Raw genomic sequence first — 17,718 nt, 5'->3', positions numbered from 1 at the left:
TGTGATCCTCAACCCGACCTCATGCACCCAGAATCCTTGCAGCCCTGTGATTGGCCTGTGGGGGCTTGGGCTAAGTCCCTGCCAAGATACCAAAAGACTGCGGAGGTGGGCAAGGACCTCAGGCCCCCAGACTAGCAATCTACAAACACTAGTCATGACTACACAGTTAAGGGTCATCCATCTGCTTCCCCTTCTCCTAGCCTGCTTTGTGCAAACAAGTCCCAAGCAGGAGACGATGAAGGTGAGTGAGCTCCAGAGAGGGCATGGTAGTTACTCTTCTGTCCTACTTCTAGACCCTGCCCTCCAGTCCTTCTTGTAAGACTCCAACTCCTGCTTTCTTCTTCTTTGCCTGTTCCCCTAAATCTCGCTTTTTTTCTCCTTGAATCTTCTTCACTCCTATGGATGGGTGTTCCTTGCGTTGAATATGACTAGGGAAGAAAGGGTCTCTATACTGTAGTCCTTTCTCCCTTTCTTCAGGTGGAGGCCCCCTGGAGACCTCTCCGGCCACATCAGTCTCTGCTTCAGAGCTGGGTCTGCGGCTGGGACAGCGATGGGCCTTACAGTAGGTGGGGACTGGGGTTTGAAGGAGAAGCTGAGTGGACTCGTCTCAGACACAACTCAGCAAGAACCCCTTGAAGAGGAGGAAAAAACAAATGTGGAAGTTTTAAGGATGGATAAAGTCAGAGTTATCACAGAAGCATAAAACATGAAAAAAAAAGAATCAGAGCCCTAAAACAACTGGATTTGGGGTCAGGCATCTTGGATTCTGGCCTCTGTTCTATGCGCAATTAATGGCTCGTTACCTTCTTGATAAGACACATGTGTCTGGCAGCAGAAGGGGCAGTTCAGGAAAGGATAATAATGAATGCGATTAACTTGGAGGCAAAAAATAATCATGAAGTTAGGTAAAGGCAAACTTTCATTTACATAATGGGTTACCACTTTTGGCTTTGGACAAATTAACCTCTGTTTTCTCATTGTAAATTTATGGGTAACAATAACTACCTTTTGGGCAGGTGAACAACAATTTTATGTGTATAATACATTCTACAAAATGCAGTTCTAATAAGATCTCCCCATCCCTCGCCTCTAAAATTAACTAGATAATTTCCTGGGTGAACTTCTGTTTTGAGAATTGATGTGGTTTTTATGTTACCTGTGGTGCTTAATTGAGTATGGAGACTCTGGGCTACAGAATTTGCTTAATAAAAGCTGCATTTAGAGATAATTGAGACATGGCATATAGACTTCAATAAATTTGAAACAGCAGTCAATATCAGAAGTAAACTGGACTAAAAGGAGTCTTCGAACTGGGAGTCTCTCTAAGCTCTTGCATCCTGGTACCCAACACGACTGTGAGTAATTGTCATTGCAGTAGCAAAAGAAACAAAAAGGCAAATTCTTGCAAATGTTTAACTTGATACTAGGCAACATGAAGATAAGAATGGATACTTTCACACAATATTCTCTTTATAGATCCCTCAATTTTGCTAGTGCACATATATGTGTATAAATTTAGGGAAAGGCGTAAAAACCTGCATTGAAAAATATCTTTTTCCTCAAGAGTAAGAAGTGAATAGCTACAACCTAGTATGCTAGTGATAAAATCAGTGGGATTACAGGATTCGAAAAGTTGTGTTTTGTTTTGCATTACTCCTTCTCTGAATGGGGGCAGATGGTGTTCAACCAAAATCCTTACTAGACTATTGCATTTCCAGGAAGTCTAGTTTAATCGTAGTTTAAGTCTGGACATTCCTTATCAGATAATGCCCTTCTTTCTTTTCTTCAGCCAGTTCCTTTCCACCTTCTTCTCACTGGATGGTTTGGACATATAGCTTCCTTTTCATATTCCTATCATATATGTTTTGTATTCCATGAGCAGTTTGTGGCAGCTTCCCCAGTATAAGAAAAGGGATCAGCATGTGCTGGTGAGTACTGTGGCATCAGTACACTTTGGGTACTGCATGAACCCTGTAAGGGTAGAGACAAAGGAGGAATAAGATGAGACCTGCCTTGTAGAGGAATTTAATAAAAGAACATGTGATGAGAATTTCAGGCAGGACTAATTTATGTTATGTGGAACTTAACAAATGTTGCGTGGAAGTCTGCTCAAATATTAATATGTTCATGAGATTTGAGAAGGAAGGGGATAGGCGGAACGGAGGATGAAGGTGGATATTAGACACCTGGAGCACAATGGGCTGAAGAGCTGGGTGAGTCGTGGGTTGGATGCTGCCGGACAGATTTCAGGGACTTACCTGCAGATGGACTTTAGGGTTCTCCATCTCTTTTCTTGAGAGCTACCAAAACCTGGGATTTCACAGTATTGGCTTACACGACCACCATATTAGTAGGAGAGTGACAAGAAAGTTATTCGAGGTGAAGATAATATTAGAATCTAGAATGTTAAACATCGAAGCTCACTTGGAGTTCTAGTAAGAATCTAGGTAAATATCTTCATTTTACTCATGGGGAAACTGAAGGCCTGGGATGGGAATTGCCCAGATTCACAGAGGAATTTAACAATGGAACTGGCTTCTGATTCCCAGGACAGTGTTCTTTCTACTCTATGTGCTGATGAGTGGAGTAAGAGGTCAGAAGACCTGGGGAAAGAGAAGTAACTAAGTTATCCTAAAAATAGTTCAGCAATTTAAAACACGCCCTTCTCAGAGAGTCCAGGCAGGAGGCCTTCAATCCAGAGCCAAGGAGTAGCCTCTTTTACAGAAGAATGTAAGGCAAGCGTGCTTTTCTCTTCAGCCCCACTTACTTCCAGCTCCTACCATCCCAGCTTATGAATCAACACCCTTTTCCATTATCCATGCATTTCCTGGTATCTCACATCTTTCAAAATAATAGGAAACTTGATTCTTATGTGTGTGTGGTGCGGAGAGGGTACATAATAAGTGTGTATATGTATAGGGTACAGGAGATGTTTTGATACGGACATGCAATATGTTATAATCACATTATGGAAAACAGGGTATCCATCCCCTCAAGCGTTTATCCTTTGTGCTATAAACAATCCAATTATATGCTTTCAGTTATTTAAAAATGCACAATTAAGTTATTATTGACTATAGTCACCCTGTTGTGCTATCAAATACTGGGTCTTATTCATTCTTTCTAACTATCTTATTTTGTATCCATTAATCATCCCAACCTCCCTCCCACCCTCCTAGTATCTTTCCCAGCCTCTGGGAACCACCCTTTTACTCTCTATCTCCATGAGCTCAATTGTTTTCATTTTTAGATCCCACAAATAAGTGAGAAAATGCAATGCTTGTCTTTCTCTGCCTGGCTTATGAGACTTGGTTTTTTATTTCCAAGTTACAAGAACCAAGTTTCAGTCTTGTCATTGATACTTTAGACAACTCTTATTTGTTTTCTAGGTCTTGGTCAGAATGTACCTATTCTTTGACTTCTTTGAAAGATTACACAGATGCTAGGAATTGTTGTTACCAATATTATCACTTTAAAAAAAAATCTTCCAGATGGATTGTCACAAAGATGAGAAAGGCACCATCTATGACTATGAGGCCATCGCACTTAATAAGAACGAATATGTTCCCTTCAAGCAGTATGTGGGCAAGCACATCCTCTTTGTCAACGTGGCCACCTACTGTGGTCTGACAGCGCAATATCCTGGTAAGAATTCATACCTCTTTGGGACTAAATTTTCCAGCTGATTATATTCTAAATTATACTTGGAATTATAGTTTAATTCTAATTATATACCAAAATAAATACTCATAAATCAAGTGACTTCATCCCCCATATCAGAAGTCAGCAAGTTCTGGCATACAGGCCAAATTTGGTCAGCCTGGCTTTGTTAACAAAGTTTTATTGGAATGCAGCCATCCCCGTTCATTTATACATCACCTATGGCTGCTTTCATGCTGTAAAATAGAGGTCAGTAGTTGTAGGAGTAGCGGTGACGGAAACCATATGGCCCACAAAGTCTGAAGTATTTCCTATCTGGCCCTTTACAGAAAAAATGTGCTAACCCCTTCCCCATGCCCTGCCTCTGCTTTTCCCTGAGATTTCCAGGGGAATCAATATGTACTTGAGAACTAGGAGCCTCTCAGAAGATTCCAGAAGTCTTCTTGATAAATACAGGACAGAAGACCCATGTTTTTGAGACTTTTGCAAGGTTTTACAGGTAACTTACAACGACAAGAAAAAGGAGTTTTATACCTGGAACTGCATTTGATTAGAGTGAGGGCTGGCAGATGAGGCTGTAATAGAAGCAAATACTCCCTCTCCAACCTCAACCCCTTTTTAGGATGTAGTTTTTCCTCCCTTTTTGTACATTATTCAGGGAAGAATTTTCTCATATTTTAGGGCACGCTGTTTAAAAATCAGTGAAAACAAACAGGATGGATTATACCAGAGACAAATGTACTTCTTATATTTGAAGTAATAAGACCTTCATTTTTTGTTTTTAATTATGTTTTGAATAAGTATTATATTCACAAGTCTCAAAGTTCAAAAGGAAAAAAAATTTGAACCAAAGGTTTCCACCTTCTTCCCCTCCCTTCAGTAGACCAATATTATCATGTTTACAGAATACATAGATATTCTTTTTTCTGCTTCTCCCTCCCAAGCTGATAACACACTATAAATACTATTTGCTGCCTTGATTTTTTAATTAATAAAATACATTTGAGTTCAGATCATTTCCTCATTCTTTCTTAAGACTGAATAATATTTATTGGAACATAATTTATTTTCCCAGTTTATAGGGACTTTAAGAATCGATTTATTCAGTTTCCACCCTGCAAATAACAGACAATGGAAGGATATAGGGAGGGGTACTGAGAAACCCTATGAAAACAGGAAGGCAATCTCTGTTTTTTTTTTTTAAAGGACTAGAGGAGGTGCCAGTTGGCTGAACTGAATCTGAGTGGGACTGGTTAGTGTTTGTCAAGGGACTAAAGGCATCTGGCTCAGAAAGAGTTAACAAAGAAGCTGATTATAAAAGTCTGAGCAGACAAGTTGGAAAATTTCTTGGTAGTGGACGAAGGCAGCTGAAGCTTGTGTTTCAGCATATCACTGAGGATTTTTAGGAAGAATGCATCTTCAGCATCGTGAGGATTGTTGAAAAATGTTAGGATAGTTGACTTCAAATTTCTCTGGTTCTCTTTGCCTTTGTCAATTTTACTTCCACTCCACTCAGGGTGAGCCAGGCTGCACAGAGGAGAGGAGCTCAGTCCTCATTATCTGTGTCTTTTCCTTTAAAAAAGAAAGATTCAGGTCAGGCGCTGTGGCTCACGCCTGTAATCCCAGCATTTTGGGAAGTCGAGGCGGGCAGATCACGAGGTCAGGAGATCAAGACCATCCTGGCTAACATGATGAAACCCCGTCTCTACTAAAAATACAAAAAAAAATTAGCTGGTCATGGTGGCACGCACCTGTAGTCCCAGCTACTCGGGAGTCTAAGGCAGGAGAATTGCTTGAACCCAGGAGACGGAGGTTGCAGTGAGCCGAGATCGCGCCACTGCACTCCAGCCCCGGCGACAGAATGAGACTCCGTCTCAAAACAAACAAACAAACAAAAATCACCTGTTGAGCTTTTGAGTAATAAAAATGACTAAGCCCCATTTCAGAGGAACAGAAAACTCTCTGAAATGGGACCTGGGCATCCCCATTTTTAGGGAAGGGCGTTCAGCTGATTCTGATGCGCTGCAGGTATGGGAAACACTGCACCATAACAGAAGGCTTTTGAGTGCACGTCTGAAGATCCGGCCTCTAACTTCAGCTATGCCACTAACAACCCTTCTGATGTACAGCTGTTTCCCTCCCTGGGCCTCTGTTTCCTTCTCTGTAAAATGGGTAACCCCAGGGAAAGATCCCTGCACAAGGCAGAATCTCCACCCAGACCAATATGTTGTCCCTCCTCTAACCACAGAACTAAATGCACTCCAGGAGGAGCTGAAGCCCTATGGTCTAGTTGTGCTGGGCTTTCCCTGCAACCAATTTGGAAAGCAAGAACCAGGAGATAACAAAGAGATTCTTTCTGGGCTCAAGTAAGTGTCTTCTTTAAATCCAATAGGAGGTGCCTGTGTACCTTTCCTCAGTCTCCAGAGGCCCTTCCAGCTCAGGAACTTCTGGGGAGGTTTGGATGAATAGGCTCAGGGGCATTGCAAGCAGCATTTAACTTCGGCCTACCCTGATAAGCGTCTGGCAGTTTCCAGAGACTCTTTCTCCATCCCTGGCTGAGACTTGGACTATGGAAGACAGAAGGGATGGAGGAAAAGAGACGGGTCATGGGATAGAGAGAGAATAGTGAGTCAGAGAGCCCAAAGCCAAAACATGGCCGTATTCCTCCCTATGCACAATGATACTTTCCTCTTTCTCCCCTTTGTCATGATTTCGAATCCTAGTATCCCATTATAACCTTTACTTGCATATCCTGGAGCTTCCTGGGAACATTATGACTTGTTGCAGGTATGTCCGTCCAGGGGGAGGATTTGTACCTAATTTCCAGCTTTTTGAGAAAGGGGATGTGAATGGTGAAAAAGAACAGAAAGTCTTCAGCTTCTTGAAGGTGAGTAAATTCCTGGCATAAGCCGCCTCCTCTTTTCTAATATTCCTAGCATAGAGTTGGTGTGGCAGAAATGGATCCAGGGCTCTTATCCCAGCCCGCGGGATAGTCAGAGCAGGCCCTGGAGGAGGGGGTGGGAATTTGGGGAACAAGAGACACGAGAAATGGAGACAAGACAGTGCTCTGATCAAGTCTCGTTTAATGGCGGTAATGCACTGCCTTATATACACTTGGAAGGGAAGGGGTTGGGCTAAGGCGGAAATAATCTCATTGCCGAGGGTGTGGCCAGGTTAGTTTCGGTTTCTCCGGTCGGACGTCATGTTGCGCTTGCGCTATTAAGTAACAATTTTCCCGGGCGCGGGAAAAGTGAGTGAAGAAGAAGCAGGAAGAGCGCCATCTTTAATGAGGTATTAGTACAGGGGAAAAAAGGCAAAGATAGGGAGAAGGTGTGGGGTGGAAATGAATATAGCTCAGGCGTTTAATCCTCAATTATTATTCGCTATGGCCGGGGCGTGCAGCTCGGACAGGCTCTGGCCTGGAGGTGGGATTGGTCTTTTTGGAGAAAATCTCTAGATCAGCATTCCACATTCCACATGCTGATCTGGAGATTAATCTGTGAGTATCTGTGGGGCTCTAACTTGTGTGGTGAAGAGAGTTGTGTGGAATGGCAACTTTTACTAGGACCACCCTCTTTTGCTCGTTGACATTCATTCATTCATTCCAGGTACACTTGATGAATGCCTGCTATTTATAAAGCAATCTAAATAATAAGGATATAAAGATGAATAAGGCACAGTCTCTACCTTTGATGAGTTTATAGTGGAGAGAGAGTTAGAAACAATTAGCTATCTAGCTGGTTGTGGTGGTTCATGTTTGTAATCCCAGCACTTTGGAAGACTAAGGCAGGACAGGAGAATTGCTTGAGTCCAGAAGTTCAAGACCAGCCTGGGCAACATAGTGAGACTCTGTCTCTACAAAACAAATACAAAAATTCCTGGGTGTGGTGGCATGTACCTGTAGTCTCAGCTACTCGGGAGGCTGAAGTCAGAGGATTGCTTGAGCTCAGGAGCTGGAGGCAGAAGTGAGCTATGATTGTGCCACTGCATTCCACACTAGGCAACCAAGCAAGACACTGTCTCAAAAAAACAAAAACAAAAACAATAACAAACCAACAGGTATGATACAGGGTAGTAGGTACCTTTTATGAAACACTGATTTTTAGACATAGAGAATGCCAGAGCTGAAAGAACCCTAAAGATTACCAAAGTGAATTGTTCCTAAATGCTGGACTGTGAACCAAGACTAGTCCATGTTAAGACTTTATATATCCTCAATAAGTTGAAGACAATAGAACAGTGTATCATGCCTCTGCACCCCAGCCTGGGGGACACAGCAAGACTTTGTCTCAAAAAAAAAAAAAAGAAAAGGAAAAAAAGGAACAGTGTAAGAAGCTTTTTTATGAACTCATCTCGTCTAACTTATAGGGCTTCCCTTTATTCACAAATTATGACCCACATGCAGTTTATTTTTCCAATGGTCTTTTTAAATTAAGTGATAAATGATGGTGTTTTAAAAATTTTTGTTTTTTGACAAAATATTAGTAATTCAGTGTTGGTCCCAAAAGATAATTATTGAAATATTAGTGGCCCATGGAACCCTAAGACCTGGAAAACCACATTCCAATCCAAGCTATTTACTTTGAAGAAAAGGAAACCAAAAGCATAAAAGGTAACATGTCTTATCCGTGGCAGCAAAATTTTGTGATAGGGTTATGGGGAGAAACTGAAAGAGAGCAGATTTTGCTATAATATCTATAATATTCTTGGTAGTTGGCATAGTGGTGATTCAAGAATCTATGGAGATTTTTAGGAATAACAGGAAGTTAAAATATCTAGGTATAGGAGGGGGTGGATTACCCGTGGGTAAAAATAGACTGGATCATCCAGGAGCAGAAATAACATTGTTTCTCTTTTCCATCTCTCTGCTTTAGCACTCCTGTCCTCATCCCTCTGAGATTTTGGGCACATTCAAATCTATATCCTGGGACCCTGTAAAGGTCCATGACATCCGCTGGAACTTTGAAAAGTTCCTGGTGGGGCCTGATGGAATCCCTGTCATGCGCTGGTCCCACCGGGCTACCGTCAGCTCAGTCAAGACAGACATCCTGGCGTACTTGAAGCAATTCAAAACCAAATAGGAAGGTGGAGTTAAGGGCAGGAGCAATCCTACTTCTACTTCTCACCTAATGACTTGCTCCCCCTCTCCCCGCAAAAAAGGAATATCCATCTTCTCACCACACTCTCTTCCTGCATGGGCTCCACCTGAGCAAATCACCTGCACATACTGCCAGAATTCCCACTCTCCACAAACTAGATTTATATTTGGAAGGATACTGCTCTTTTGCCTCTCAAGAGTATGTGGGTGAAGACTGAAAAAAATGGAAACCTAAAATCCCTAGACCTCTGTTACAGGTTGAATCATTCGTATCCACCAGAGGGAAATCATCCTTCCACGACAATGGTTCAGTCGGCCATCACATCCTGAAGAAGAACATTCCTAGACGTTCTGACGCTTCCATCTCTCTCCACCCTAGAGGTGTAGAAATAGCAACGGGGTCATAGTCACACAGTTTAGGTTCCACTTCATAACATTTTTTGTCTCCTAGGACAAACATGTATCATCAGTTTCCAACTGTTTGGGCTCAGTTTTCATCCATGACACCTCCCCCCACCAGCCATTCTCCTGTGGGAGCAAGAACATTGCTTCACAAGAAGAGAGGGCATCTCCATGCTGGTGGGACCCAGAACCTGTCTCTGTTTGGCCCTAAAAAATTTTCCTTATTGTCTGATCTTTAATGCATTCAGGTTACGGCACCTGGACAGGAATGCCCTTTATCTTTTGAAGGATGGGATTTCCCATCTCAACCCTGGATTCCTCAGCTTCAGAATGAGCCCTGCCACTGTCTCCAATAAAATGTTTTCTGCAGCATCGACGATCTTTATGGTGGTTTTAAAATCCCGTCTGGTCCTTGAACTCATTTTATCTCCCTCCTCCTTCTTACTCTGTCACAAATGATGTATTGCCCACATGACCTGAGCCCCCCCAGACAGAAAGATTTACATTTGGAAGGTTGTCACCCGATACCTCTCAGTTGTCATTCCTCTTCAGAAATTGCCTCAACCTAAGTCTGTCCCCTTCCCAGGGCAGCCTGTATCCAGTTACTGGTCCCCGAGAGGCATAGAGGCCAAACCCTGACTGCTCAACTTAGCACAACTTTGAAGGGCCGTACTAGCTCTAGACATGCACAAGGGGTAGGCCGGTGGCATTTTGTGCTTGCACTGCACCCTGATTTTTCCCTCTGACAAATTCTGCTTCTCTTCTTTGCCACCCTCCCAACCCTCCATGCTGATTCTCAGTTAATGCCTTAGTAAACTTTCTGAATGCAAATATCCATCTCAGAGTCTACTTTCTAGGGAATCCAACCAGTAATTGTTGGTACCAAATATGATCGGAGAAAGAAGATGCTGAGAGGAGGTTTTTGAAGTTGAATTATTCACCGTCTGGTTGACGATGAGGAGATGGGTGGAGCACAGACAACCACTGGCACAAGTAGCAGTGCGGTTGTCAAAACTTTTGCCAAACCTGAACTGGTATGGTAAACTGGTGGAAGAATACGCACTAGCAGACATGAAGTTTCAGGTGCTTGAGAAACATGAGGGGAATGGTAATTATAACATAATAGAATTGGATGGTCGTTGCCAGAGGAAATAGATGTTTTGGAGAGCGATAATTAAAGACTGAGGATGATATATTATTAAATTAAGGCTAATTGTGAAAGTGTGTCTCCATGGGATGTATAAAGGACCTCTCCTATCTGCAACAAGAGCACCAAAATCTAAAGTTCAGGCTCAAGACTTAATCATAGGAATAGTATGTAAAACTCTAAAAGAAGTTAGCTTCCAGCTAGGCGTGGTGGTTCATGTCTGTAATCCCAGCACTTTCGGAGGCAGAGGCAGGAGGATCTCTTGGGTCCAGGAGTTCAAAATCAGCCTGGGTAACATAGGGAAAGCCCATCTCTGCAAAATGAAAAACATAGCCAGGCATAGCGGCACACATCCATGATCCCAGCTGCTAGGGAGGCTGAGGTAGGAAGACCACTTGGGCCTAGAAGTCAAGGCTGCTGCAGTGAGCTGAGGCTCAACATGGAGACCTCTGGTTTGAGGTATTAGAATATCCAAATCCCCAAAATTTCCAGGACCCTCAAAACTTTTAGAAGTGGCCCACCCCTTCTTATTGAGGGTTAGCATATCCTTCTTGCTTGAAAACAATGCAGATGACTCTGGCCAAATATTATGTGCCTCTGCTCCCACTCAGAATCTGCCTTATATCGAACTAGGTTCTCAGAGTACCTGAAGAAGGGGAGTGCAACATCAAGTTAGATAAGGAGACTTCACTGATATGGGAGCACTCTCCCTGAATACAGAATTTTTACCCTCTGTCAAGAACCCAACACACTGTTCGGATGGCTCCTACTCGGAAAAAAGGAAAAATGTCTCTCTCTCAATGTGGTGGAAACACCAGAACTGTTTCAGCAGGTGGTAGAAACAGGGGATCAAAAGTTCAGAAAAGTGGGTGGGTTCAAGTGATTTACCATGCAGTGCTGGGAACCCCACTAGATAAATGTACATCACCGGAAGGCCAAAGGACATTCAGTTTGAAAAAACAGAAAAGGAATGTGCTGGTGAGAGGGGCCATTTTGTTATGTTGTTCAATTACTTTAACAAAAATTTTAAAAATATTTAATCTTTCTCTGTTGAACCTTCATAGAAAAAGCCTGACATGAAATATAACAAATGTAAACAATGGATTTCTCAAGATATGAGACTTTGGCAAATTTTTAAATAATTATATTACTGTTTTTCTGTATTTACTTAGCCTGCGTTGCATCTATACGTCGAAAACAGTGATTTTGTAAAGGAAATACTCGCTCTCTGAGTGTTTCCCAGTAGCAAAGCATTTTAACATTAGATTTAAAATCAGCGAGTGTCTGGATGGGAGTGGGAGGCTGGCATTTCATTTCAAGTAGCAAATAGTGTAGCCGAACGCAGAGACAGGAACTAGAGACAGGAACTAGAATGTGGAAGATGGATAGCCCGCGGGATTCCGAAACAATGGAAAATGCGCTCGCTGGTTTTGTGCAGGCGGAATACGTACTTTTTGGTGGAAACTTCGCTCGGAAGGTAGTGATTGACACGTCTATTTTACATGCAGCCATCTTAGCTTCCTGCTGCTTTTGGTGAACCGATGTGACTTTCATTCAAATGTTTTTAAATTATTGTCTGACTTTAGAGAAGCTGTGGGAAAATCTGAGCAGAAATTCAAGGTACCGGTGAAGGCAACCCTGAGTCCCCAGGGCATCTCTGAGTTGGGAGGAAAAGGGCTCCGGATCAGCTAATTCCGGGGTTCCCTTGATTGTTGCTTTTAATCCCATTCGTGGAAGTCCCGTATTAGAAGGTGCCTAAAACTCATATTATTTAATACCTTAAAAAACAATATTTAAAGAGTTCATCTTCAATCTGTAACAGCGTCTTCTCTTATACCTTTCCAAATCCATATTATCTCCGTGGCTCCAGTGGCGCAATCGGTTAGCGCGCGGTACTTATAAGACAGTGCACCTGTGAGCTATGCCGAGGTTGTGAGTTCAAGCCTCACCTGGAGCAGTTTTACTATTCTCTGACCTGTAGAAATCCGAAAATGGGGATCGCTTATTGCATCTGCGATTCCTTTCAGCGATGTATGTACCGTTGTGATTTAGACTGTACTCAGAACCCTCGTGTGATTTGATTTAAAATTCCCTGCTTAAGGTCATGCGTGATAAATGTCGTCACACGGTCCTTTTTGATGCTTGCCTTTGTCCAATACTTCGGGAACAAGTATATGACAGTCGCTAAAACAGGTCTTCACAGTATTCATTTCAATAAGAAACTGACTGGGCATGGTGGCTTACGCCTGTAATCACAGCACTTTGAGAGGCAGAGGAGAGCTGGTCTCTTGAGCCCAGGAGGTCAAGACCAGGCATGGGCAACGTGATGAAACCCCGTCTCTACAAAAAATACAATTTAGCCAGGCGTGGTGGCGCGCGCCTGTGGTTCCTGGGTGACAGAGTGAGACCCTGTCTCAAAGAAACCGGACCTTCACAGTCTCAGGCCCAGATAGATTAGGCATATATAAAATTTCATGACAAGTATTTCTGTGTGACTTTTCAACTCTGTGAAACAAGGACGATCTTAGGTTTTAAAATCATTGTATAAGTGGGACTTTTCTTGTCTCTGAATCTGCTTTCCCTACCTCAGTTTCTTCATTCCTCTGGGATTCTTAATGAGTCTATGATGTCTGTAGTTATGACAGAGACACGGGTATTGAGTCTCAAAAAATAAACCGACCCAGTACAGCCTCGGAGCTGAGCAGGAAGCCTACATGTGGGCCACCAATCTCACCTTCTGGATCTTAAACATCTGAGACATCCTGGAGACACAATACAGCTCTCCCTCTTCACAGATTTATGACTGCCCATTTGCAAATGCTCAGCACTACCCGTTCTTTTCTAGCTGCTGCTGCATTTTGAAGTGTTTACATTTGCCCTAGTCCCATCCTGAGCTGCCCACAAGGTAAAAGTGGGTTCAAAACAACACCTACAGACCAACTTGAATTAACACTTGGTTTAAAAAAAAAAAAAGTGATAGTGGATAATTTACTTAACTAAGATGTTCAATGAACATATCAATAGGAGGGCTATTCACCGTGTTGTTTGATAATAAATTAACGATTAATGGCCACAAGTTCCTCCCATCTCTGTAGGCATATCCCTCTGTAATGTGTGTGTGCATGTGTGTTTGGTTTGTTTTGTTTTTTTGAGACAGGGTTTGGCTCTGTCCCCCAGGCTGGAGTGCAGTGGTGCGATCTTGGCTCATTGCAATGCCACCTCCTGGGTTCAAGTGATTCTCATGCCTCAGCTGCTCAAGTAGCTGGGATTACAAGCATGCGCCACCATGCCTGGCTAATATTTGTATTTTTATAGTAGTAGAGTCAGGGTTTCGCTATATTGCCCAGGCTGTTCTCAAACCCCTGAGCTCAAGTGGTCCGCCTGCCTCTGCCTCCCAAAGTGCTGTGGTTACAGACATGAGCCACCACACCAGGTCTGTAATGCGATTTTGCAGCAGCTTTCATTAAGAGGCCAAGTCTGTTTCCTTCCCTGTTGTATGTGAGTTGACTTTGTGATTTGCTTTGACTAATAGAATTCTGTGAAATGGTGTAGAAATGGTGGTGTAGGAGTTCTAAGATTAGGCCTCAAGAAACCTTGTCACTTACCTCTTAGAACCTTGATACCACTGTGTATGGAAACCTCATCGAACATCTGAGGTGGAAGACCACGTGGAGAGACAGTCTCAGCCATCTCAGCCATCTCAGCCATCCCAGGCAGTCCAGCTGACACCCCACACATGTTAGTGGGACCATCACGGACCATCCATTCTCAGTCAAGCTGCCAGGTGACCACAATCAAACGAGCGATACAAGACAAAACCAACAAAAGAATTGCCCAGCTAAAGATAGCTCAAATCATTGACCTGAAGAATTGTAAACAGAAGAAACAATTGTTGTTTTAAGCCACTAAATTTGAGTAAGATTTGTTACATAGATATAAATGATGGATATAAGCAGTAAGCATATTTCTGAGCACAAAGTAAGCGCCTAGGGTAAGTTAGGAGTTATGATTTTGGGGGATCTTCTCATTGCCCCAAGAAGTTGGTCTTCTCTCCTCTTGCCACAACACGGAAACTCCAGAATCATTTGGAATCCTGGGCTGTTCAAATTGATCCTTGGAGTAAGCTTCTGATTCTTGCACCAAGCTCAGGGTTCCTGCTCTGAAAGACCCAGAGCTTCCATATCTCTAGAGTGAGTTGAGGTATGACTGGATAGTGGTGTCCCACAGTCCTTGCCTGATTTTGTAAACTAACCTGCATAGTCCACAGTTATTTCTAGCTGCATTTTCCTAGTGCTGGCTGTTCTTTTGGTAGGTGTGCTGATTTGCCTTGTCACCCATGACAAGGAGAAAAGGGTTTGATATCCATATTGAGAAATATTTGAATATTTAATTTTAAATAATTGTAGTAGTTTAGAGATGCCAGATAGTCATACTTGGTAGCTTGTTTCCAGTTTGCCTAATATCCTTTCAAGAAAATTTCATAATACACAATTCTTATGTGTCACATACTTGTCATCATGGTGGCTAGAAGCAGGGTGTACAGTTCTTTTTTCCAGATACTCCTGAGTACCTTCCCACCAGGCAAGATACCAGAATTAGGCAAAACTTTTTTTTTTTTTTTTTGCTTTAGATTTTAAACTAAATCTGAACAGAAAGCAGCATCTGTGTGTTTTATTTAGAAATGTTGCATTTGATAGAAGAGTTGAAAATGACAATTGAACAATGTCATAAATTATGACAGAATTTCCTAATTTATTAGTAAAACTATCAATCAAACAAACCGAGTATGTTATAAAGCCATTTACAGACGGAGTCACCCTCTCAGAAAATTCCTAGGGGTTACTCTCCATCAAAATGATACAACACTAAAAAAAAGGAAAACATAGGGGTCAAAAACAGGAAGAAGGCAAAGTATATCCCAGGTCGTTGAAAGAAAAACCCCAGGAAGACACCTGTGTAACATGCCTAGAGAACAACCAGTCTAGATTGAAGCAGGGGGATGAAGGCTCCAGAGAGGAGACCACTAATAAAAATATTAAAATTCATAGGTTCCTTGAGGTATTTCACCATATTGAGAGTTGCTTAAATTCAAGGAAAATCAATTGAGAATGAATTGGTTACATGATCATAAAAGAAAAAGTAAAAGGCAGTTAATAACTTGGCAGAAAACTAAAAGGCACATAAGATACAAAATATAATCATAGTACTACATGGCACAGCTGTGAATAATTTTTTATAACCAATAAACTCTGAATTTAGAATTATGATGAAATTAAGTAGGAAGGATGAGGGAGGAGAAATATATATGGAGGGATGAGTAATGTATGAGAGATGCCTCCGGAGATTGACTTTCAACATGAAGTGAAAAGAGCCCTGCAGACCTGCTCCCAAGTGAAACTGGTAAAAATTATTTTTTTCAAATCAACCATTTAAAAGTCTCTGGCAAAGTGCCAGGCATAGTGGCTCATGCCTGTAATCCCAGCACTTTGGGAGGCCGAGGTGGGTGGATCACAAGGTTAGGAGTTCGAGGCCAGCCTGGCCAGCATGGTGAAACCCTGTCTCTACTAAAAATACAAAAATTACCTGGGCATGGTGGCGGGCGACTGTAGTCCCAGCTACTCAGGAGCTGAGGCAGGAGAATTGCTTGAACCTCAAAATAATGATAACGAATGAAAGAATTGTTCTAAGAGTACATACGGTATGATCCCACTCCATGAAATTCTGAAAGCTATGAACGGATAACAACGGAAAGCATACCTGGTTGTAAGAGGGGAACAGGGCTTACAAGAGTGCAGGAGGAAGCTTTTCGGGGTGATGTCTATGTTCATTATCTTTATTGTACTGGTCATTTCATGATTACACATATTACACATATATGATTATATATATGTGTAAAACTTACACATAGTTTAAACTTGTGTAGTTTATTGCATGGGAATTATGCCACAATAAAACTGTTTAGAGTACATTGTCTGGAAAAATATGTCTATGCCATTTTGCGAGTATAGTTGTGGGTCTTTTCCCTCTCTTTTTTCTATACTGTGGAAGAGATCGTGTCTCGTTGGATTTTTTTGTTTGTTTGTTTGTTTTTTGTTTTGAGATGGAGTCTCGCTCTGTCGCCAGGCTGGAGTGCAGTGGTGCGATCTCGGCTCACTGCAACCTCCGCCTCCCGGGTTCAAGAGATTCTCCTGCCTCAGCCTCCCCAGTAGTTGAGATTACAGATTCCCACCACCACGTCCAGCTAGCTAATTTTTTGTATTTTTTAGTAGAGACGGGGTTTCACCATGTTGGCCAGGATGGTCTCGATCTCCTGACCTCGTAAGCCCCGGATAAGTGATGGGACATGGGGTTTTCTCAGTAGGAAGATGTTTGACAGCTAATTCAATTTATTTCGTAGTTTGACTATTCATTATTGCTCTCCGTTCTTTAATCATACTTAATAAGTCACGCTGTCCTAATAATTTGTCCATTTCATATAAGTATTCAAATGTATTTGGCCAGATTCTTTCCCCTTTTGTTTTGTTTTAACGTTTACTGGCTTAATTTTTTTGTTGTTCTATTTTTTTTTTATATCTTCCTGCCCAGGCAATTGTTTTGACTTTTACTGGTTTATTATAAAGGGCATTACAAAGGATCTCTTTCGCCTTTTGGAGAAGCGGCTTCCTCTTTAAGATCTTTTCCTGGCTCGCCTCTCCTCCTGTTTTCACCTGTTTTCAGGTCTCTGTTAACACCTTGGTTCCTCAGATATTGCAGACAGTCTAATTCGCCCCGCGATGTGAGGGAGAACCCAGGAGCAGGCCCCGGCAGAGAAAGAACGCTTCCGGTCAACGACCACATCCACCTGAATCAGGAGCGGGTTTTAAGGCTTGTGTTTCTTCAGCTCCTCTAAAATGTGGGAAGCTTTCCTTTCGAAAGGGGGCGATATTTAAACTGACCTCAAAAATACAAGGCTCTCAAGATACACTCTTTTGTGTGTCTGCGAGTCAAACTTGTAACCGAGCGCCGGGACCAGTGGAAACTTGATGGTCGCCCCCTGCGGGACCAGGTGAATAAAGCTCCTTAACATGCACTCAACTGAGCTCACTGAGCCCACTCAGCAGGCGGGAGGAGGATGCGTCTGGACCAGGGCGCACGTTCTTCCCATCCCACCTCGGACTCCAGGCACCTGTGTGCCAGCCTGGCCAAGTGCTTCCTCTAAAGTGCAAACAGCTGAAAGATGGTGTGCTGGCCCCACCTGAATCACTCGCACCTCCAAAGAGGTGTGTGATTCAACTTCCCATTTCCTCGGGAAAGGACTGCAGAGAATTCACGTTCACTTTCCGAAAGTAATTGAATGCTATATTTTTGGGGTGTGGGAGGTTGCGCAGTGTTGCTTGAAGGTTAGGGACGGGAAAGTGAAAAAAGGGAGCAC

The 17,718-nt window shown here is 42.5% G+C and overlaps 1 protein-coding gene and 1 non-coding gene across 3 annotated transcripts; both read left to right on the top strand.

The window, feature by feature from the left end:
- The first annotated feature begins 65 nt into the window (after window positions 1-65).
- Window positions 66-9,535, top strand: GPX5 (glutathione peroxidase 5). Of its 2 annotated transcripts, NM_001159302.1 has the most exon segments (5): window positions 66-241; window positions 3,492-3,645; window positions 5,909-6,026; window positions 6,448-6,547; window positions 8,535-9,535. In NM_001159302.1, coding segments are annotated over 5 exon segments (666 nt in total). In that variant the 5' UTR covers window positions 66-154; the 3' UTR covers window positions 8,742-9,535.
- Window positions 9,536-12,170: 2,635 nt separating this feature from the next.
- On the top strand, window positions 12,171-12,264 carry TRNAI-UAU (transfer RNA isoleucine (anticodon UAU)). Its single transcript has 2 exons — window positions 12,171-12,208; window positions 12,229-12,264. It is a non-coding gene; the product is annotated as a tRNA-Ile (tRNA).
- The last annotated feature ends 5,454 nt before the right edge of the window (window positions 12,265-17,718 follow it).

Source organism: Macaca mulatta, chromosome 4 (genome assembly GCF_049350105.2).
Source record: "Macaca mulatta isolate MMU2019108-1 chromosome 4, T2T-MMU8v2.0, whole genome shotgun sequence".
Classification (NCBI taxonomy): Eukaryota; Metazoa; Chordata; class Mammalia; order Primates; family Cercopithecidae; genus Macaca; species Macaca mulatta.
This window is presented reverse-complemented; position numbering and strand designations above follow the sequence as displayed.

Coding starts and splice junctions, on each gene's coding strand:
- GPX5 (XM_077998640.1), top strand. CDS start 155: ATGACTACACAGTTAAGGGTCATCCATCTGCTTCCCCTTCTCCTAGCC. Junction 242..3,491: donor CCAAGCAGGAGACGATGAAG/GTGAGTGAGCTC, acceptor AAAATCTTCCAG/ATGGATTGTCACAAAGATGA. Junction 3,646..6,447: donor TCTGACAGCGCAATATCCTG/GTAAGAATTCAT, acceptor GACTTGTTGCAG/GTATGTCCGTCCAGGGGGAG.